General features: G+C 35.6%; 1 protein-coding gene across 1 annotated transcript in view; it reads right to left on the bottom strand.

Annotated features, from left to right (window-relative positions):
* LOC114035635 (cilia- and flagella-associated protein 43-like) overlaps window positions 1-24,413 on the bottom strand; it is a 156,102-nt gene that overhangs the window by 125,326 nt on the left and 6,363 nt on the right. The window contains exons 4-5 of the mRNA XM_027851936.1: window positions 20,559-20,726; window positions 9,557-9,704 (exon numbers count right to left, since the gene is read on the bottom strand). Of these exons, the coding sequence (XP_027707737.1) occupies window positions 9,557-9,704; window positions 20,559-20,726 (316 nt within the window). The remainder of the gene's footprint in view (window positions 1-9,556; window positions 9,705-20,558; window positions 20,727-24,413) is intronic.

The raw sequence follows: 24,413 nt of genomic DNA, 5'->3' as shown, positions 1-24,413 counted from the left end.
GAAACATCCCTCCACACCCACCAAGGCTATAGAGATAGCAGATATTGATTCAGCTCAGCCTTAGAAGGGAAGGATGAGAGCCAAGGGAGAAACAGGGGCAGAGGTCCAAGGTGAGTGACTACACCAGACCAGAAGAAAAGGGGACTGAAATGCAACTAGGGAAAACCCTATCCTCCAAGAGGAGTCTTAGGGCAAGGATCGAAGCCAGTGAAACATAAATTCCCCATTGTGGGAGAAGGTTGGTGCAGCTTTGAATCCAGGTGTGGGGGTATACACAACATAAAAGGAGGAAGTTGTCAGAAAGTGAGGTATGGGTAATATATAGAAAAAGAACAGAAACAAAAGACTTCAGGAATAAAATTCAACTAAAAATCAAGAACATAAGCATCTAAATCAACAGAGAGTTTACTAAAACTGGGATGAAAAGAGAATATGAAAAACCAAGTATAGAACTCGCTTAACAAATAATATAAGACAAAGGAAAATGAACCAACAACTGATAAGACACAGAATCCTATGAAATCCTAAAAGAACATGGAGCAAAAACAAAGTCCAGACTGATTCAAAAGAGAAATGAAATCTACACAATGAGAAATTAGGAATAAAAAAATCTGAATTTTTATCTCTCAAAGAAGAAATAATCAGCAGACAAGAAAGTAAGAAAGAGAATATCAAATTTAGAATCCTCCATTAAGTGGAGGAAAATCTGGCAGAAGAGAAGCAAAAAGCAGTAACATTAAAATAATCTCTGTACAAGGCAAAGACATCGACCTTAAAGATAGGATGAACAGATAAAATGTAAAGATCATAGGTCTCCAAGAACATGACAGAATGAAAAACCTGGACATCTTACTGCAATACATAGTACAAAAAAAAAAAATTGGCCAGGACTTCCAAATACAGTAAACAAAATACTCATCAAAAGAATCCATAGATCTCCTCTAGGAACAAACCCTATGCTTCAAACTTCAAAATGCACAATGGTTAAATTTAATAATTCCAACAAAAAAACAATAAAATCTGCAAGTGGTCAAGAGAAAGAACTTCAAATATAAAAGAAAGAAAACTCAAGTAATACAATATTTTCATACAACTATTAGAAACCAAAGAAGAGAATAGAAAAGTGCATACTCTGAAAAGCAGAGAAGCTCAAGATGCAACTCCAAATGATGTACCTGAAAATCTAATCCTAATAATCAATGAAAAAGATAGACATTTAGTAAAAGTGAGGCATTTGAAGAATCTCTGTCAAAAAAGAGAAAAATGAACAGAATTTTTGACTTGTAAACACCCCCAAACTATAGAAACATACTGGCCAAGTCAGAAAGCACTTTAGTGCTTATGATGTGCCAGGCCATGTACTGAGAATACTAAGAAAAGCCATAATAATTCCTGCTTTCAAGAAGCTCACAGTCAAATGGGAAATGCAAACAACTATGTAAATATATGATCTATTGGAGGTAATTTAGAAGGAAGACTCTAGCACTAAGGAGGACATGTAAGGCTTCTTGCAGGAGGTGGGACTTTAGCTGGCACTGGGAGGAAGCCAGGGAAGCCAAGAAGTAAAAGGAAAGAAGGAGAGCATTCTAAGCATGAGGGTCATTCAATGAAAAAGTACCAAGTTGTTATATAGAGTATCATGTGCAAGAATAGCAAGTAGGCCCCATGTCACCGGACTGCCAACTATGTAAGAACAAAGTATAAGCCCAGAAAGACAGATGTGTGTGAAGCTAAACAAAGCACTTTTATATTTGATAGAGTAGATAATAAGGAGCCACTGGAATTAATAAATTCCAGGAGTAGGAGGTAGGGAAGTGGGTGACATAGCCAAACCAGATCTTTAGGAAGATAATTTTGGCAACTAAGTGGAAAATGAATTGGAATACAGAGTTTGATTCAGGGAGATCAATCAGAAGCCTATTGAGATATTTCAAGTATGACGTGATGAAGACTTACATCAGAGGGATGTCAGTGTCATAGGAGGGGGGAGAGAGAGGAAAGGTGAAGGAAGGAAGGAAAGAAGGAAATAAGCTTTTTCTATGAATCTACTATGTGCTAGGCACTGTGCTAAGTTTTTAACAAATATTATCTCATTTTGAATTTATACAAGAGATATTGCAAAAGTAAAATCATCAAGACTTGGCAATGGGTTAGATATCCAAAGTTGTGGGTGAGGTAGAGTCTAAGATAACATCTTTATTGTAAGCTTGAGTGACTGGGAGGATGGTAGTGAATTTGATAGTAATAAGGATGTTAGGAAGAAGGAAGAATTTGGGGGAAAGATAATAAGTTTTGGACAAATTGAGTTTCAGATATCTATGGAATATCCAGTTCTATATGTCCAATCTGCAGTTGGTGATGTAAGACAGGTCAGGGAGAGGTTAGGGCTGGGTTAATTATGTGAGAGAATCATCTCCATAAAGATAATAACTGAGCTAATGAGATCACAAAGCAAGACTATATGGAGGAAGAAGAGGAAAGGGCCCAGGACAAAGAAGGAGCAGTCATCAGGTAGGAGCAGAACCTGAATAGAGCAGTGTCACAAATACCAGGATATAAGAGAATATCAAGAAGAAAGGAGTAGTTGACCATGTCAAAGACTGTAGAAGACAAGAAGGCTGAGGATTTAGAAAAGGCTATTAGATTTGGCAATTAAGAGTTCCATTGGAGAGTGTAGCTTCAGTTGAATGATGAGATCACAAGTCATATTTAAGAGAATGGGAGGAGAGAAAGTGGATGCACCAATTATAGACAACTTTCTCAAGAAGTTTAGCCATGAAAGGGAGGCAAATAATAGAATGATTGTGGGCAGTCTCCCAGAGAAGACAGAATGGAATGGGGTCACGAATACATGTAGAATGGTTTGCCTTGGTAAGGAGTAGGGCAACATCTTCATGGAAAATAGGGATGAAGGGGTATATAGTGGAAAGAGACATCTGAGAGATGTGAGATGGGAAGAGGTGAAGAGGGAGCTCTTGACAAATGACCTCAACTTTTTCAGTGAAATATAAGGCAAGGTTCTCAGCTTAAAAATAGGTAGGGGGACTATTGGAAGTTAGCAGAGGGAAAAAATGTTTGAAAAAGCTGCTGTGATGAGTGGGAAAGTGAATCAATTAGGGAGGTGTAAAAGGATTGCTTTGATGCAGTGAGGGTACTGTAGAGATTATGTAACACAAATATGTAGTGGATTAAGTCAGCATAGTTTGATGTTTTCTTCAGCTTTATTGAGCAGTATATAAATAAGAATGAAGTCAATGGATGGTGGGAATAATCCAAAGTTGGGCTTGGCAAGAAATTGTTGGAGATAAGGTAAGGGAGCAAGGGAATCAAGAGTAGAGAGTAATGTAGAACTGGTTCACTGGGGCATCAGGATGGGGAAAGTAGGAGGGTGTAGAAAACTACAGGGTGATGGCCTGGGAAAGAACAGAGAGGTAGAGAGATTGGGGTCAGAATGAGTACTAGAATCAGAGTTAGGGATCTTAAGACTGAGGGAAGGATGGAATGATGAAAGATTACAGTCAAATAAGGAAATTTCAGTGCTCATGAACTCACAAGTAGAACACTTGTGGGTAAAAGATAAGGGTATAACTATCTCTATATATAGCTGAGATGGAGTGGAAGAGTAGGTAATAAGAGATAAGAAGCTGAGGAACTAGGAAGTTAAGAGTATTTGAGGGAGTATTAATATATATGTTGAAGGCCCCTAGTATGAGGGCAGGACTTGGCGAGAAAAGAGCGTGAGTCGGGTAATGAACTTATTGAGTAGAGAAAAGTGTTCTACTAATTGGTAGATAACAGCTCTCAGAATCTTGATTGAAATGTGGTTTGAATTGACCTTAGAGGAGAAGAGGTTACTAAATGGTGGAAGAGGGAGATTTGGAAATGGCAGTTGAGGAGCAAGAAACATTCCAATATTCCTACCATGACCATGATTTGGGAGGTATTGATGAAAGCAAAATTAGCACAGAATAGCATGGTAGGGGTTCTGTATCATCAGAAAGGAGTCAGGTTTCAGTGAGTTCCAGAAGATAGAGGAAGTGAGAAAGGAAAAGATTTAAATGAAAGCAAGTTTGTTAACGAAGCAAGCATTCCAGAGAGCACAGAAGACGGGGTAGATAGATCTGGAAGGGACATTGGAAAAGGCAAGGTTAAGGGGAATGGGATTGGCCTTTGGTGGATGAAGAATGGGATTTGTACAGTTATAACAGAGGTTCAGAATCACTGAGATGTGGAAAGTATGACAATAAATTTAAATAATACGATTATCAAGAAATGAAATAAATTACCTCATGTCTACAGGTTATTTTTTTTAAGAAAGTAAGAAGATAAAAGACTGAACTATAGAATTAAAAAAAGATCAAGGGAATTTTTTAAAGTATACTAGGTGATAAAGACATAAGTGTAATTTAATAATTAAGAGAAATGAAAGAAGAGGAGAACTAAAGAAGAGTGGACTAAAATCCATAACCCTTACAGACTAAACAATGTAATTTGTAATACTAAATCACAAAGTTGGAGGGTGAATTTTAATGGAGAGAGGGAAAGTGGAATATAAATGGGAATGTGTGGTGACCTGTCAAGATGCTGGAATAGAGGCAGCAACCTAGAAAAAATAATGCATCAAGTCAAATTCTGGAGCAGCATAGCTAACAAAGGTTAGAGTAAGACATTTTTTCTGGCCCAAGACAACTTAGGAGGTTGGGAGAAGAGGTCTGTGACACTGTGGTGGGGTTAGGCCAGAGCACAGGCAGCAAAAACACCAATCTCGGGCCTTGGAGAGGCTGTGATAGCATCAGCAGCAGCTTAAGGCACTCTCTATCCAGAAACAGTAAGAGGACTGGACAACTGGTCAGAAAGAGATTACAGAGGTCCCTGTGCTGAAGGTGGGTGCCATTTGGCAACCGCATTGCCCATAGGCAGTTCCAGGGCAGAGAAGAGCACTAGCCCTTGTAGCTGCAGGGGAGCAAGAGCACTTCCTAGGTAAAGAGCAGATCACAGGCCAGGAGAACAGTGACTACGCCTCTCCCAGATCATACCACCTTGGAAGCACCAAAAACTCACAGACCCCCAGAACTGGCTTTGAAAACAGCAGTGTGAAAAATGGCTGTCCACCCCAGGTGAGCAGAGCCCAACTTTAACACAAACTTCAAAGTTAAGAAATATGCTGGAAAATGGGCAAACAACAGAAAACTAACCTGACCATTAAAAAGCTACTATGGTGACAAGGAAGATCAAGACACAAACTCAGAAAACAACAAGAAAACAGCTACAAACAAAGCCTCAAAGAAAATGAAATACAAATTGGACACAAGCCCAACAAGAATTCCTGATAGCACTAAATAAAAAGATGACAGGTCAAGGAAAAATTGAAAAACATGAGCATGATGCAAGAAAATTATGAAAAGAATACCAATAGTTTGAAAAAAGAGGCACAAAAAATACTAAAGAAAATAACACCTTAAAAAACAGAACTGGCCTGTGGTAAAAGAGGTACAAAAATTCACTGAATAAAAAGAACTCCTTAAAAAGTAGAATGGAAAAAAAGTAGAATGGGCCAAATGGAAAAAGAGGTACACAAGCTCACTGAAGAAAATAATACTTTGAAAATTATAATTAGGGGGCAGTTAGGTGGTGCAGTGATAGAGCACTGGACCTAGAGTCAGGAGGATCTGAGTTCAAATCCAGCCTCAAGACACTTAACACTTACTAGCTGTGTGACCCTGGGCAAGTTGCTTACACCCCAATTGCCTCACCAAAAAATGAAAAAATTAAAATTGGACAAGCAGAAGCTAATGACTCCAAAAGACATCAAGATAATATAAAACAAAATCGAAAGAGTTAAAAAAAATAGAAGAAAATGTGAAATATCTCATTGGAAAAAGAGTTGAGATGGAAAATAGATCAAGGAGAGTAATTTAAGAATTATTGGACTAGCAGAAAGCTATGAACAGAAAAAAAGAGCCTTTACCTCATACTTTAAGAAAATTGTACTGATATTTTGGATCCAGAGGGTAAAATAGAAATAGAAAGAATCCATTGATTATCTCCTGGAAGAATTCTCAAAATGAAAACTCTCAGGAATATCATAGCAAAATTCCAGAGCTCCCAGTAAAGGAGAAAATACTTCAAGCAGCCAGAAAGAAACAGTTCAAATATCATGGAGCCACCATTGGAATCACACAAGATTTAGGTACTTCCACATTAAAGGAATATTGAGTTTAGAATATTATATTCCAGAAGGCAAAGGAGCTAAGATTACAACCAAGAATAACCTACCCAGCAAAATTCAGTATAATCCTTCAGGGGAAAAATGGATATTTAATGAAATAGAGGATTTTCAAACATTCCCAATGAAAAGACCAACTGAATAGAAAATTCGACTTTCAAACACAAGATTCAATCAAAGCATAAAAAGGTAAACATGAAAGAGAAATAATAAGAGACTTAAAAGGGCTAAACTGTTTACATTCCTTTATGAGTAAATGAGAAATGTAACTACCAAGAATCTTATCATTATTAGGACTGCTGGAAGGCATCTACATAGATAGGTCATAACTGTGAGCCAATTATGTTGGGATGATCTAAAAAAATGGAGGAATGAGAAAGAGGGATGCACTGGAAAAAGGGGGGAAGAAGAGGAAAAATTGAGGAAATTCTCTTACATAAAGGAGTGTAAGGAAAAGCTTTTACAATGGAGGGAAAATGGGGGGGTGGCAGGTAATACTTGAACCTCACTCATCAGAATTGGTTCAAAAAAGGAAGAATATGTATGTATATGTATGTATATATATATATATATGTATATATATATATATATATACACAACTCAACTGGATATAGAAATCTTATCTTACCTAACAGGGATGAAAGAGGGGAAGGGAATAAGATAAAGAGGGGATGATAAAAGGGAGGGCAGATTAAGGGAAACAATGGTCAGAAGCAAAATAGACTTTTCAGAAGGGATAAGGTAAAAAGAGAATGAGATAGATAAATGAAGAAAATAGGTTGGAGGGAAATGTTCAGTTAGTAATCATAACTGTGAATATGAATGAGATGAACTCCAATAAAACAGAAGTGGATAGCAGAATAGATTAGAAACCAATATCCAACAATATGTTTTTTACAAGAAACATATTTGAAATAGAAAGACACACATAAGAGTTAAAATAAAGGTCTGGAAGAAAATCTTATTTGCTTCAGGTGAGGTGAAAAAAGCAGGTGTAGCAATCATGATCTCAAACAAAGCAAAAGCAAAAATAAATTTAATTAAAATAAATAAGCAGGGAAACTACATTTTGTTAAAATAGATAATATTTAGATAATATAGATAAATATAGATAATAAAGTAATATCACAGATTTCTTAAAAAGTGTACTAAGTACATAGGTCACTTTCTCCTCTGGAGCCGTCTGGGTTCAGTGACAAGAAATAGATCAGGACAATTGGAGATGGCTCCCAAGCAATATTGTGCCAGTGATCAACTGTGATAGACTAGCTACTCTGGTCAATACATGATCCAAGACAATTCCAAATGACTTTTGACAAAAATGCTATCCACTTCCAGAAAGAGAAATGATAAACTCTGAGTACAAATTAAAGTACAGTTTTTTCACTTTTTTTTTTTTTTGCTTTTTTTGCAACATGACTAGTATGTTTTGTGTGATTTCACATATGTAATTGCTGTCATATTGCTTGCCTTCTCAATGGAGGGAGGAAGGGTTAAGCGAGAGGGAGACAATTTGGAACTCAAAATTTTTTATATATACACATATATATACATACATATATGACAAAAAGCCATCCCCTAAAAGATAAATGGTCAAAGCATATAAATAAATAGTTCTAAAAAGAAAAATCACAAATTATTAACAGTCATATAAAAGAATTCTCTGTCAGTAATAATAAGAGAAATACGAACCAAAACAAAAGAGCTTTAATTCCAACCCAGTAAATTGGTAAGAATAACAAAAAATGAGAATACTTAATTTTAGATGGCCTGTGGAAGAATTGGTACACTAATGCATTATTGCTGGAACTTTAAATTAGTATAGCCGTTCTAGAAAGCAATTTGGAATTGTGCAAAGAAGTAGCCAAAATGTTCATACTTTTTGACCCATGAGACCCCACTGCTCATGAAATATCCACAGGGAATCCATGACAAAAAGAATGGTTCCATATACCCCAAAATATTTATAGCAGCATTTTTGAGGTAATAAAAAGCTGGAAGCAAAGTAGATAGATGCCCATTAATTGAAGAATGGCTAAATAAATTGTGGTACATTTTGTAATGGAATATTACCATGCTGTAAAAAAATAAATATGATGAATACAGAAAAGCTTAGAAAGACTTAAGTGAACTGATGCAAAGTGAAGTAAGCAAAACTAAGAAATAATATACATAGAATGTACTACCACAATGGAAGTGAAAAGTAAAACAACAACAAAACAATCAAAACTGAATATTGCAAAATTACAAGGAACAAGCTTGGCCCCAAAGAAGAGATGTGAAAAAGCATCTCCTTTGAAGAAGTAGGAAAGAGTGGGCTTAGAATACTGTGTATGTCACACTTTTCTGATATGTTGGTTGGATTTATTAAACCAATTTTTTCTTTATTCATCTTTTGTTATTTATTATTGTGAGGGATAGCTCTCTAAGAGGAGGTGAGAGAGATATGTTGGGAATTGTAGGCAAAAAACATGAGGTGCCAGAAGAAGGACAGAAATTGCATACCGGGGGCGTAAATCAGGATCACAGAAGTCTTCTCAAGAATGAGAAAGGTGGATGTGAGATGTTAGAATGAACTATATACATAATTAAGAAGTATGGGCTAAAAAACCCAGAACAAAGTCAATATACTATATGAAGGCAAAAGAAATTATTTTTGAAAACCTAAGAGAGAAAGAGAGAGAGAGAGATGTACTTTAAAGTAGTATTTGTATGGCAGCTAAGCCTCCATTCCCAAAAGACAAATATTTAAAATATGTTCAAATAGCTATTAAGATAAGTCCAATATTATATTAGGGATATGCATAAATGAAGTTTCTTTCATAAAGCTTCATGCGCAATGAACTGTACTCTCAAAGGAACATCGGCAACTAAAGTTAAAGATCTGTTCCTATACCCCAAACTAGTAAATAACAAATATTGGCTGACATTTATACTGTGATTTATGGTTTTCAAAAAACTTTGGTATCTACTATATGATTTGAGCCTCAGAACAGACCTGTAAATTATATAGCTATTATTATTCCCATTTTACAGAATGATCAAGAAAAAGAATAAAGAACTGGTTAGACATCTCTTCTCCATGAGGTCATAGCTTATTTCTCCCGTTCCTCGCCCAGTGCTCTACACACAGTACAAGAGGGACTTCACAAATATGTGCTGAATTGGATTGAATTTCATCTGAAGAGTTAGAGTGACATAAGAACAAGTATTTCCTGTGTTTTAGTAATGACTGTTTCCTTAGAACCCAACTTCCTAGTTTAGTGTAAGGGCACCTTTAATAGAATAGTATGGATCGGATTATTGAGAAAAGAGTGTGTTGGCAATTACCCTGAAGTTTTCTGCTTCTATACCAACTAGCCCAGCAACAGCAGAAAGTGGTAATATGGGTCCATAGAAAGGATCTTTGAGCCCTTGGGAGAACAATCCTTCGAATTCCTTTATAAAAGTCCCATCCTCTGTAGGAAGATTTATTGGCCTAAAGAAACAGAAAGAAAACATGAAAATAATCAGGAATACCATTAATAGAAAATAAGCATCTATGTAGCCCCATGTGGAAATATTTCTCATAAAAATAAGGTTTTTTAAAAAAATTCCTTTGTCTTATTTCTATATAATTGTAAAACTATACATTACAATTCTAAATTAGACATAGAAGAATTTTCAAGACCACAGAACAGTTTACTTAAATCAGAAGTTTACAAAATAAGGGTTCCAATCCCCTGAGAGGCTGTTGCACAACCCCAAGGGGGTCCTGGCATGGCCTCTTTAACCCCAAACATAGCCTTACTCCCGCTGATCCCAGATCTGCACAAACTCCCCCCTTCTGTTTCTAGGGCAAAACCTTCAAAGAAATCTCACCTCACCCCAAACACCCATAACAGTAGCTGTGCAGGTGCCATTGGGAAAACCTGCCCACATTCATACAGTATACCCACAAGTTGCTTCCCCGATCAGCCTGTTGCTTTCCAAGCACCATTCAGAGGGCAAGCCCTGTGGTAGTCACCCAGTGATCAAGGGACCTCTTAACTGGCAAAGGTATGCATGGATTTTTATCTGCCTTTAAGAATCTTATTATAGTATCTTTTCCCAAATAGTACCAATGTTTAACTTCCACTACCTCCTGTAGTATTCCTCACATTCAGTCGCCCCACATAATCAAAGCTGTTGACAAATCTAGTCACTTTTATCTCTGCAACTTCTTTCCCATCTATCCTCTTCATTCTACTCAAATAAAAACCACTCAAGCTTAGGTCCCCATCAACTCTTACCTGGACTATTGCAACAGCCTCCTACTTGGTCTCCCTCTAGTCTTTCTCCTGCTCCATAAACTCCTGTGGTTCCTGTTATCTCTATCAGATACAAACTCCTCTGGTTGGCATGTAAAGCCCTTCAACTTGTCCACAACCTGCCTTTCCAGACTTGTTATACATTATGCCCCTTCCTGCTCTCTACCTGCCAGTTAAACTAACCGTCTTGCTACTCCTCACACTCACATAAAAACACAAAAACATTTAAATGTGATTAAGAAGTTAAGGTTTGATAGTATTGAGCCAAACCACGTAAAGAGAAAACCATGTTTATGGTGAAAACTTTCTGCTGAAATGAAATCAGAAAATTCACTTTTGCTCATTTTTGCATTGTATGTGATGAATCTCTACAGACATAGAAATGTGTCTGTAAGACTGAAAAGCTGTTAGGCTTATTGACTTATCACATCCCTTATAACACTGGCAAATACCTTTGGTGAGCATACATTTCCCTCTTCTATGATTTCCATGGAATTAATAAGCAGAAGGTTATGGAACAGAGATCTCTATCAAGGACTCTTACATAATTTTAACATAAGTCCAGGAGACTCCTTATTAAAGACTTCTGAGACAAATGTTTAAAAAAATTTATTAACAACTTACATTAATAATCTTTAATTTTCAGGACTTTTTAATCCAAATATATGCATGTAAAAATATAATTTGCTGTAGAGAAATATTCATGAAAACCTATCTATTCTCTCTTCATATATTTATCAGGTATTATCATTGATATGTGGGTAGATCATAAAGATAAGAAAGTAGACACATGGGTTGCCAGTTATTGATACTTTCTCAATTCTTTTTTTGGTTAATATGACTATCTTTTTAAAAAAATTTTTTTTGGTATTTTCCCCTCCTTGAGATGTCATATAATCATATAAACTGAACCTTTGGTCCTTCCACAATTCTGTTGCCTCCGTGATGAACTTTCTAAGAATGTAATTGTTTCATCTAGGCACTATTTCTAATTTCATTTTCTTCACTGCCTTTTCAGCTTGTTTATATAGATATCACTGACTAAAATGTTAGGGTCTAAATATACTTGTTTCTCTTTCAAGCATAATAAAAATGGATCATTGTAGAAAAAGTGAAAAATTTCTTCCATTTTCCACCTATTCTTTTCCAGCCCATTTTGCCTATAAATGTTCTTAAGATGATATGGTTTATTTGGGTCTTGTGCCAAGCTTTCTGTAGATTTACTTTCACTTACCCTATTTTTGCCTTTTAAAAAAAAATCAATATTACAACTCAACCTTCTGTTGTCTGCCATCATGTCTGGTTTTTTTTTTTTTAAATGAAGTTGTTTTATAAACTGGTGTGGTTCTTTGCTGCCATCTTTCTACATCTGGCAAGGAGATCAAGTGTTTGTTTGACAGTGGTGGTTTCTGGGCTTCTATAGCCTTCTCATGATGATTACTTTTATCGGTTCAGCGTTTACAGAAAAAAAGTGATAATCAAGGTCAATATTGTTGTCATCATTTCCCATTTTCCTGCATTAATGGTTCATCTGAATTGGTCATGCTGAAGCTGCTGCTGTTATTTGCAATATCTTCTTAACTTTAACCTTACTTCTTAAGTTGATTTTTACTTTTGTTCTTTGATCTGACTGCACATACAGCAAATTACATTATCCCCAAAACAATTATGAATAATTTCTCCCCGCACCTCAATAAAATGCAAGCTCCTTAAGAGCAGGTACTATTTTTTTTTCTTTTTATCCCTAGCACCCAGCTCAGTGCCTGGCACATAGTAGCTACAGTAGCCTGGCACATAAAAGCTTGTCGAATTGAATCAAATTGTCTATTAAGAAATAATTTCACAGGGGCAGCTAGGTGGTGTAGTGGATAGAGGACTGGCCCTGGAGTTAGGAGGACCTGAGTTCAAATCTGGCGTCAGACACATAACACTCACTAGCTGTGTGACTCTGGGCAAGTCACTTAACCCCAATTGCCTCACCAAAAAAAGAAAAAGAAAAAAGAAATAATTTCACATTGATGATGTTCAGCTCTTACAATGTCTGTGAACTTATGTATCTCTTTTTGAAGTCAACATTCATGATATTGTAGGGAAGGCAGGAAAACAGAACAAAAAAAGAAGTGAAACAAAAGTCACTAACCCCTTTCAATCTTCTCCATTCAACCCTTTCATTTTCAGAGACCACAGAATGGTATCCTGTGATGGAGGTTAAAGAGGTTTTTTCAAGGTAAGTCAAATAATTATTTGGACTAAAAGAACCCAAATTGTAGGATTTTAAATGGAACAGACCATGTAGGGAAGAATTAGAGATCATTGACCACTATGCAAAAAAAAAATCCAGTTGATAAGAATTGATGGGAAAAAATGGAAAGCAGTCTGACTTCCCAAAATTAGGTTTAGACCAGCCCTTTCTACCATGTCCTACAATAAACTCAAAATGGCAATATGGCCTGAATAGTAACAATCATATCACAAAAGAATTAGAAAAAAACCAGACTGGACACCTTTAACAACAATGGGTAGACAAATTCTTAACTTTCTAATAAAGGTTAGAGACAATCACAAAAACAGACAATCTATATTACATTAAATTTTAAAGTTTTGCAAGAATAATATTAATACCACTAGAATGGAAAGGTATGTAGTCAGCTGGAAAAAATATTTGTATCAGATATCTCCAAAAAAAGTCTGATATCCAAAACTTGTAGGCATCTACTATGTGTCTATATCTAGATAGACAGATAGGTCCAAAAAGATTTCCCTCAATAAGTAGTCAAAGGAAATGAATAAGCAGTTCTCAAAAGAAGAATTCCAAACTATTAAATGTCATATGAAAGAATGTCTCAAATCACTAAAAACGAAAAAAAAAATATAACTAAAAACGGGCAGCTAAGTGGTACAGTGGATAGTGCTGGGCCTATAGCCAGGAAGACTCTTCTTCCTGAGTTCAAATCTGGCCTCAGACACTTACTAGCTGTGTGATCCCAGGCAAGTCACTAAACCCTGTTTGCTTCAGTTTCCTCATCTATAAAATGAGCTGGAGAAGGAAATGGCAAACTATGCCAGTATCTTTGCCAAGAAAACCCCAAATGAGGTCATGAGGAGTCAGAAATGACTGAAAAACTGAAGAAACATACATAAAAACAAGCTCAAGGTTCAACCTCAAATATCCCAAGTTGGTCAATGACAAAATATACAAATAATCAAGGCTGAAGGAGGCTATGGAAAGAGAGACACATTGCTACAGTTTGATAGAATTATGAACTGGCCAACATTATGAAAAGTAATTTGGAATTTGATTTAAAAGTAACTAAAATGTCCATCGTGATTAAATGTCTATAGTGACATAGTCCAAAGGTGATTAAAATGACCCAGAGATCCACTACAAGCTTATATCTCAAGGATGTCAAAGATCCACTACAAGTTTATATCCCAAGGATGTCAAAGATAGAAACTTTAACGCCAAAATATTCATCAGAGAACTTTTTGGGAGAAATTTCTTTGTATAAAGAAATTGAAAAAAAATTGTGCCCATTCATTGAGGAGTGGATAAAATACCTATGGTATATGCATGCAGATGAAAATTGCCACATAGTAAAAAAGAAATGAATATGAAGAATTCAGAGAAACATGAGAAAACTTATATGAACTGAATACTATATAGCTGTAATGACCAATCTTGGTCTCAGAGAAGAGTTGAGAAAATGTACTTCAGTGCCTTTTCCTTGAATAATGGAAGGATCTATGAAGGAAATGGAATAGTACATATACTGACAAACTCAATTGATGTGTTGGTTTTGCTAAATAGATTTTTTATGTTTTAATCTTTGTTAAAGGGGATGGCTTATGGGTAGGGGAAGGTGGAAGAACATACTTGGGAATTAATGTGATGTTAAAGCAAAACATCAGTAAAAATAAGATAAGCATTCCATTAAAAGAATGGCTTTTTGTAAAATCACATGACTGTGGGGCAGAACATAGAACACTTCTATATTATTGTGGAAAACTATGATTTTTTCATGGCTAGATTCTTCAAGAGTGTTTGGGATAAAAAGAAAAATTTCTGGGTCACCTCCCCTTCTTATTCTCCATACACCCCACAACCCCCATTTTAGGAAGAGCTAACATTTATATAGTACTTCAAGGTTTGCAAAGTGTTTTATATAATTTGATTTAATCTTGTTTCTGCTGTGTTCTAGGGACTGTACTAAGTACTAAGGATCCAAAAAAAGCAAAAGACAGTCTTTGCCCTCAAGGACCTCACACTCTAATTGGGAAGATGACAAATAGACAAATACATACAAACAAGCAATATGAAAGATAGGAAATAAACAGAGGAAGGCATTAAAAGAGGTTGGGAAAGACTTCCTTCAGAAGGTGGAATCTGAAGGAAGCCAGTTAGTGGAGATGAGGAGGGAGAGTATTCCAGGAATATTGGACCGCCAGAGAAAATACTTGGAGTGAAGAGATGGAGTATCTTGTTCTGGAACAGCAAGGAGGGTAGTGTCATTGAATCAACATTACCTTCATTTTACAGGTCGGGAAATGAGGTTGACAGAGATTCAGTGACTTATTCAGGTTCACACAGTAAATGTCAGCTAGGATTCAAACTTAGGTTTCCCTGATTCCAAATTCAAATCAGTCAAATTCATTTTCTAACAAAAATGTGTATCTGAAACTTTCATATTTCATAGACTTTTTTGGTTGTTTTTTTTTATTTTGGGTTAGGCAATTGGGGTTCAGTGTCTTGCCCAGGGTTACACAGCTACTAAGTGTCAAGTGTCTAGTCTGAGACCAGATTTGAACTCAGGTCCTCCTGACTCCAGGGCCAGTGCTCTATCCCCTTCGCCAGCTAGGTGCCCCAACATTTTTGAAAAAATGAGTAACCAATAAAATAATGCAAAGTCCTCATCATAGTCTGATCTAGCAAGATAAAGTAACTATTTATGAAAAAGAGTTATTGATAATAAAGTTACAAAATTATATTTTATATGTTCTCTAATTTTTAAAATATTTTTCTTGAAAATAAAAAGTAGACCTACTAATAAATAGTCACCCAGATGATCTATTGGACCACTTTTCATTTTATTTTAAAGATTTAGATATTTTGAAATATAGATGAAATATAGATATAAATACTCATTTACCATGGATAAATTAATGATACATTTGGTCTTACTGTATCTATTCTAGAATAGTTAATAGACTTGTCTAATACTAAATTAGTATTTGAATTTGAAAATGTTATTATATTTTAATTGTAACCAAATAAAGAGTTCTCTGGTTTATTAAATAATGCCACAAATTTCATTAACAATTGTAACATCTTATTTTTGTGAAAGGGGATTTTCTTCTGTAACTGAGGGACAAAATATTGATCCCAATCACTAGTTGAAAAAGCATTATGAATGGCAATGTTATTAACTATATCACTGAGTACTTTTGCACCAAAAAATATCATAGAACCATACTGAAACATTTTATTACATTATTAATACGAAAATAACCAAGGATTTTATAGGCACATGAATGTGTTGTATATGTTGTTGTTTTTCTTGTGTGTTTAAGATGTTATAAAATTTTTTATTAAAATGAGCTAAAAATTAATTACATAAACTTTTATGAAATGTTTGAGTGATGAATTAGGCATGCAATTTTTTTAAAAATAGAAAAAATAACAATTTAAAAATCAGCAATTAAAGACCAAAATGGAAATCCTGAAGATCAAAATAGATTAATAAAATTGAAAAAAAATTGACCTAATAAATAAAACTAGGAACTGGTTGTTATGAAAATAAAAACCCAAAAATATCAAAGGAACTAATGATAAGAAATGCAGGGGAAGGTGGCCTAGCCATTCCAGATCTTAAGTTGCATTATAAAGCAGCAATCATCAAAATTACTTGGCACAGGCTGAGTAATAGAGTGGTGGATCAGTAGAATAGGTTAAGTATGCAAGACACAGTAGCCAATGACTATAGTAATCTAGTATTTGATAAATCCAAAGACCCCAGCTTCTGGGATAAGAACTCACTCTTTGACAAAAACTGCTGGGAAAACTGGAAAAGAGTATGGCAGAAACTCAGCATAGATCAAACTCTCTCACCATATACCAAAATAAAGTCAAAATGAGTTCATTATTTAGATATAAAGGTTGATACTGTAAGCAAACTCGGAGAGCAAGGAATAGTTTACCTATCAGATTTATGGAGAACAGGAGAATTCATGACCAAACAGGAGATAGAGAACATAACAAAATGCAAAATGGATAACTTTGATTACATTAAATTGAAAAGTTTTTTGCACAAAGCCAATGCAACCAAGATTAGAAGGAAAGTAGAAAATTGGGAAAAAAAAAATTTTACAACCAGTCTCTCTGATAAGGGCCTCATTTCTAAAATATATAGAGAATTAAGTCAAATTTATAAGAATACAAGTCATTCCCCAATTGATAAATGGTCAAAGTATATGAACAGGCAGTTCTCAGATGAAGATATTAAAGCGATCAATAGTCATATAAAAAATGCTCTAAATCGTTATTGATTAGAGAAATGCAAATCAAAACAACAATCTGATTTTTCAGATTACAAAGCACTATTACATACAATACCTCTTTCTGAGCTTTCTGCTCTCTCCTCAGGAGGTGATGAATTCAGAAAATCAAGTAGGAACTCAGCAATTCAGCAATGCAGTGCCTGTTCCTTTAGAACTTCTGATCATTTTATACTGCCTGGTTTTTAAGGTCACCCATAAATCATGTCAAATCATGAAGCATTTATCAAGCACCTACTAAGTTCCAAGCACTGTTCTAAGGACTAGGGATACAAAGAAAAACAAAAAAATAGTTCTTGTCTTCAAGGAGCTCATAATCTAATGGGGGATGATAACATGCAAACAACTCTGGACATTCACAATATGTATATAATATAAAAATACATTGATATAGATGATGATTAGCCACAGATAGAGGCATAGATGATGATATATAGATATGGGTATGGGTATAGATATAAGTATAAATAACAGATATAATAACAGATAGCCCAAAGGGCTATAAAAATGTGTATAGCACCTCTAGGGCTGTATCCCAAAGATATCATACAAATGGGAAAAGGACCCACATGTACAAAACTATTTATAGCAACTCTTTTTGTTGTGGCAAAGAATTGGAAATTGAGGGAATGCCCATCAATTGGGGAATGGTTGAACAAGTTGTGGTATATGAATGTAATGGAATACTATTGTGCTATAAGAAATGATGAGCAGGCGGATTTCAGAAAAACCTGGAAAGACTTGTATGGACTGATGTTGAGTGAAGTGAGCAGAACCAGGAGAACATTGTATACAATAACAGCCATGATGTGTGATGACTAGCTTTGATAGACTTAACCCTTCTCAGAAATACAAGTATCTAAGACATCTCCAAAGGCCTCATGATGGAAAATGCTTTCCACATTCAAAGAAAGAACTATGGAGTTTGAGTGCAGATGGAAGCATACTATTTGCTATTTTTTTTCTTCTGTTGTATTTTGTTTCGTCTTTCTGGTGGTTCCTCCTATTGGTTCTAATTTTTACTTACAACATCACTAATGTGAAAATATGTTTAATAGAAATGTATATGTATAGCCTATATCAGATTGCATTCCATCTTGGAGAGGGAAGTGGGGAAGGAGGAAGAGAAAAATTTAAAACTCAAAAGCCTATGGAAGTGATTGTTGATAATTCAAAATAGATTAATTAATTAAAAAAATAAAAGAAAAACCCCAAAAATAGATAAACCATTGGATAATTTGATTTAAAAAAAAAAGAAAGAAGGAAACCAAAATACTAGTAACAAAAATTAAAAGAGTGAATGCAGATAAAATTAAAGCAATTATTGGAGCTATAATGCCCAATCCTATGCCAATAAATCTGACAATCTAACTGAAATGGATGAATATTTACAAAGGTTTAAATTGCCCAAATTAACAGAAGAGGAAATAGAATGCTTAAATAACCCTATCTTAGAAAAGGAAATTGAACAAGCCATAAATGATCTCCCCAAGAAAAAAATCTCTAGTACCAGATAGATTTACAAGTGAATTCTGTCAAATATTTAAAGAACAATTAATTCCCAATATTATATAAACTATTTGGAAAAATAGGTAAAGGAGGAGTCCTACCAAATTCCTTCTGTGATACAAGCATGGCTTTGATACCTATACCAGGAAGAGCAAAGCCAGAAAGAAAACTATAGACCAATTTCCCTGATGAATAGTGATGCAAAAATTTTAAATAAAATACTAGCAAGGAGATTACAGCAATACATCACAAAGATCATACACTATGACTATGGTGGTATATAAACCAAGAATGCAGGAGTCATTCAATATTGGGAATACTAGAAGCATAATTGACCATATTGATAACAAAAGCAACAATCATATAATTACCTCAATAGAAGCAAAAAAAAAAAAAAAACTTTTGACAAAATACAACACGCATTCCTATTAGAAACACTAGAAACCACAGGAATAAATTAAGCTTTTCTTAAAATGATAACTATCTATCTAAAACCAAGAGCAACCATTATCTGTGATAGGGATAAACTTGAAGCCTTCTTGACAAGATCAGGGGTGAAGCAAGGATATCCATTACTATTCAATATTGTACTAGAAATGCTAGCTATAGCAATAAGACAATAAGTTGAAGGAATAAAAATAAGCAATGGAGAAACAAAACTATCATTATTTGCAGATTATATATTGGTATATTTAAAGAATCCTAGAGAACCAACTAAAAGACTTGTTGAAAAAATGAACAACTTCAGCAAAGTTGCAGGATAAAAAATAAACCCACATAAATCATCAGCATTTCTAAGTATTACCAACAAAACCAAGCTGAAAGACTTAGAAAAAGAAATTCCATTTAAAATAACCGTAAACAATATAAAATAGTTGGCAGTGTACCTATCAAGACAAACCCAGGAACTATATGAAAGCAAATACAAAATACTTTTCACACAAATAAAGGCACATCTAAACAACTAGAGAAATAGTAATTGTTTATAGGTAGGCTGAGCCAATATAATAAAAATAACAATTCTACCAGAATTAATTTTCTTAGTGTCATATCAATCAAATTACCCAAGAATTATTTTGTGGAGCTAGAAAAAAGAACAGATCAAGAATGTCAAAGGAATCAATGGGAAAAAATGTGAAGGGAAGGTACCAGATCTCCAACTATATTACAAAATGATAATCTTCAAAATAATCTGGTCCTAGCTAAGAAATAGAATGGTGTGTCAGTGCAATAGGGTAGGTACACAATACACAGTAGTAAATGACCATAGTAATGTAGAGTTTGATTAACCCAAAGATCCAAGCTTCGAGGCAATAACTGACTGACAAAAATTGCTGGGAAAACTGGAAAGCAGTTTGGCAGAAACTAAGCATAAACCAATATCTCACACCATATACCAAGGTAAGGTCAAAATGGATGCAAGATTTAGACATAAATGACAAGCAGCGTGATTAGGATGATTTTTTAAAAAAAACCCTATATGAACTGATGCAAAGTAAAGTGAGGGGAACCACGAGAACAGGTACATAGTAACAGCAATACCATAACAATGATCAATTGAAAAGATATAACTGCTCTGAAAAATACAATGATCTAAGACAATTCCAAAGGACTCATGATGAAAAAGCTATCCATATTCGGAGAGAAAACTTATGAGCTCTGAGTACAGATTGAAATATAATTTTTCATTTCTTGCTTTTTTATCATCATGGCTGGTATTGAAATATACTTTGCATGATTTCACATGTGTAATTGATATCATTGCTTGCGTTCTCAATGGGGAAAGGAAGGGAGAGAATCTAGAACTCAACATTTTTTTAAAAAAATGTTAAAAGTAAATAATTTTTTAAAAAAATGTTTCAATGGACATGACGCTTTTAAAAGGGAGGCATCACTGCATAAAATTTTTAAACCACTGACAGTACTAATGGTCATTGTAAATTGATGCAGAAAAATGCCTTTGTTATTTTTATGTAACTTACTTTGGTTTAAAATAATGATCCGTATTGCATCTTTCAATATTCCATATAGTTACAAAATTTGTATTGGATAGGCACAGTTGGCGCCAGTTCATGGGGTTAAACGTCATCTGGCTTACTTCCATACCTGGTTGTGATCTTCTACACAAAATGACTTTTGTTTCCCAATTCCTTAAAAGAATAAAAAATCATTTTATGAAATAACAATAATTATTATTATAGCTAACATTTATATAGTGCTTACTAGTGCCTTACTATAGTACTTATTATGTGCCTTACTATAGTGCTTACTGTGCTAAGCACTTTACAATTTTTACATCATTTGATCCTTACAACAATCCTGAGAGGTAGTTGCTATTATTTTTTTCTTTTTACGGATGAAAAAACTGAGGCTAACAGAAGTTAAGTGTCTTGCCCAGGGACACATAGCTAATAAGTCTCCAAGGCTGGATTTGAATTCAGATTTTTCTCACTCCACATCCAGTGCTCTAACATTGCACCACCTGGCAAAACATAATTATATTCAAATCTCATAAAAGTATTGTTTAATTATGTGTACATATGACATTGCTGATTATATGACATTAATAAGCTTACAAATATTTTAATATGATACCCAATCTTACTTTACATGTAAACCACAATAATATATATTTAATGCATTAGGTAATGTAATGCCAGAGTAATCCATACCTATTAATTTTCATTATTAGAATCTGAATAATACTTGTAATCCAAACAGGTAATTCAGCATACCAGAGACTGAGACCAAAATGTCATAGTAAAAAGACTGATTTACTGATATAATCATACTTCTGTTTTTAAATGTCTGTTTAAGTACTGCATATATGTGTGAAAAGAGAAGCAGCATGGGACTGTTAATAGGCCAGCCTTGGTGTCATGAATACATGTGATCTGCATCAGTGCAGAAAATAGGTCTAGATAGGTCTAGATTCTTTTTTAAAGGGCACATGGGGGCACCTACGTGGTACAGTGGATAGAGCACCGGCCCTGGAGTCAGGAGGACCTGAGTTCAAATCCGGCCTCACACACTTGAAACGTACTAGCTGTGTGACCCTGGGAAAGTCACTTAACCCCATTGCCTAGCCTCCTCAAAAAAAATCCAAAAAGGGTATATGACTGACTACCCATTGTGACAAGGTACTTGTGATGCCTAATGATCTTTCATTCTCCAGAATTTTTATCATAGATTTATTCATTATTTGGTCAATAAATATTTATTGAATACAAAGTACAAGTTTCTATCGGTGATAAAGATGTATAAACCAATCTTCCTGCAGTATTGTATTGGTGCTTACAGTCTAGTAATGCTTGTTCCTTAGTAATTAATTGTGTTAACTGCTGTCTTTGCTCCTGTTCACATGCTATTGAATGGACTTCAGGGTTGTAGGAGTAATAAGATGATAGACTAGATATGTTCTCCAATCCTTACTACTTTTCAGACCTCTCCAAAAGAGAGATTATGCACCAAAGATAAAACAACTTCAGCTGTTTCCATGGTCTATGACACCAAGGACCCAAAAGAAAGTTAGAAAACAAACAAACCCTGAAATGCAGAAACTGGTGCTCGCTGACCCTGAACTGACTCAGCACCCTTCCCCCCAATTCCCACATTACTAGCAGCAAGGCTGCACTAGCAGACCTAAGGACAAGACGCAGGTTTACATCAAATCCCACTCCTATACCTTGGTCCCCACTCTCCCTCTTTCCATGCAGTAGAGACCCCAGCTTCAGGTTGAGGAAATTTCTTCCTGCCTCAACAATCAGCTTAGTCAAAGCCCTTTAGGAGTAAAAGCCTACTGGGGGCTGCAACCTGAAAGCATCAATGCTACAAATCTCTGAACTGCCAATAGCTCTGAACTACCAGTGTCGGAGAAAGCAGGCTTTGAATTGCTGGTGCCAGTCCAGCAAACAATGAAATGAGTGGGACAGGTCACTAGGATGATACATTGTACATGTGGGGAGCTGTGTGGCAGTCCACCAAGCCAGAAGGAAGAGCACAATATCCAACTGAGGCCAGTTCTGACCACCCAAAAGTCAGCTGGAGCAGAGACCTGGTGAGCCATAAATTGCTCAGTGTGGGAGAAGGCTGAGACACTTGGTCTTATAAATTTGTGTTATTTAATCTTAACTGGGCACTTTCTGTAGCAACATAAAGATTTTTCCCTTCTCCCCCATCAATTTGTTATTTGATTCTCCGTGGAGTAGAAGTGTTTAAGAAGTTCTCATCTCTCCTCCAGCTTCTCAAGTCACCCATTCCTTCTACCTGTAAGCTTAGGACTTCACCTCATATTTCACAGAAAAAATTGAGGCCATTCACTAATAGTTTCCCTTTCTCTTTTTTTCTTTATCTCACATCATTCAGAATCTTTCCCACTATCTCCTTCTCTGCAGTCTACACCCTGCTATATGTACCCTCAATCCCATTACCTCCCAATTTCTCCAGTTGATTGCACCCACTGTCATCCCCACTCTGTCTTATCTTCAGGATCTTCCTATCTCCTGGCTTCCCCTACCTAGAAGACTCCCATGTTTCCTCTGTCTTTACACAAAACAAAACACATACCTCACTTGTTCCTACCATTCTCACTAGCTATCCCCCTTTATCTTAACTCCCCTTGGTGGCTAACCTGCTTTATAAAGTCATTTACATTCAGTATGTCCCCTTCCTCTCCACTCATATTTTTCTAAACACGGCAAGTAAAGCTTCCCTCTCCAGAGTTGCTAGTGATCTCTTATTTGACAAGCCTAACGAGCTTTTCTCAATTCTCAAACTTATTGGCCTCTCTGCAACATTTGACCTTCTTTCTCTTCTCAGATACTGTCTCATCTCTGGGTTTGGGGAACACTCTTCTTTCCTGGTTCTCCTGTCTGTCTCCTTAGCCACTTCTGCTTTATCAGTGTTACAACCACAAATATAGGTATTCCTCAAAGCTCCATCCTGAGTCGTCTTCTCTCTCCATACTATCTATTTATTTCATTTGGTGCCCTTATCAATCCCCATAGATTCAAGTCAACAAACATTTATTAAGTGTCTATTATGTGCCAGGCACCATACTAAGCACTGGGGATACTAGGAAAAGTAAAAACAGTTCCTTTCCACTAGTTTATAGTTGAATGGGTGTGGGAAGACAACATGCAAACAACTAAGTACAAACAAAATATATTCAGGATAATTCAGAGATAATTTCAGAGGGAAAGAATTAATATTAAGGAAGACTGGGAAAGGTTTCTTGCAGAAGATTGGGAATTTAGCTGAGGCTTGAAGGAAGCCAGAGAAGCCCAGAGATGGAGATGTCGGTGGTTGAGTTATCTTCTTTATGCAGCTGATTCCCAGATTTGTACACCCAACTTCACTGTCTCCTGTGCTCCAGTCTCATCAGCTACCTTTTGACATCTTGAACTGGATATGCTGTAGGCATCTTTAACTCAATATGAACAAAACACAACTCATATATTCAATTCCCTGCCCTCTCTTACAAGCTTCTCTATTGCAAGGGAGAGTTCTATGGCCTTCCTGATGATGGCACCCAAGTTTACAACTTTGGTATCGTCCTCAACTCTTTTAACTTGTTTAGCCCACATTTCCATTCTATTGCCAAATCTAGTTGTTTCTACTTCCACAATCTTTGGTATATTCCCTCTACTCACACAGCCACAATCATAGTTCAAACTCTCATCACTTCTTGCCTAGACTATTGCAATAGCCTTTTAATTGTTCTCCCTGCTTCTAGTCTCTCTTAACTCTAATCCATCCTTCACTCAGCTGCTGTTTTTAAAGTAAAAGTTTGGCTACCATGTCACACACACACACACACTCACACACACATATCCTCA

Source organism: Vombatus ursinus, unplaced genomic scaffold (assembly GCF_900497805.2).
Source record: "Vombatus ursinus unplaced genomic scaffold, bare-nosed wombat genome assembly UNPS02009205.1, whole genome shotgun sequence".
In the NCBI taxonomy this organism is placed as follows: domain Eukaryota; kingdom Metazoa; phylum Chordata; class Mammalia; order Diprotodontia; family Vombatidae; genus Vombatus; species Vombatus ursinus.
Note: the sequence above shows the minus strand (reverse complement) of the source record. Positions and strands in the feature narration are given on the sequence as shown.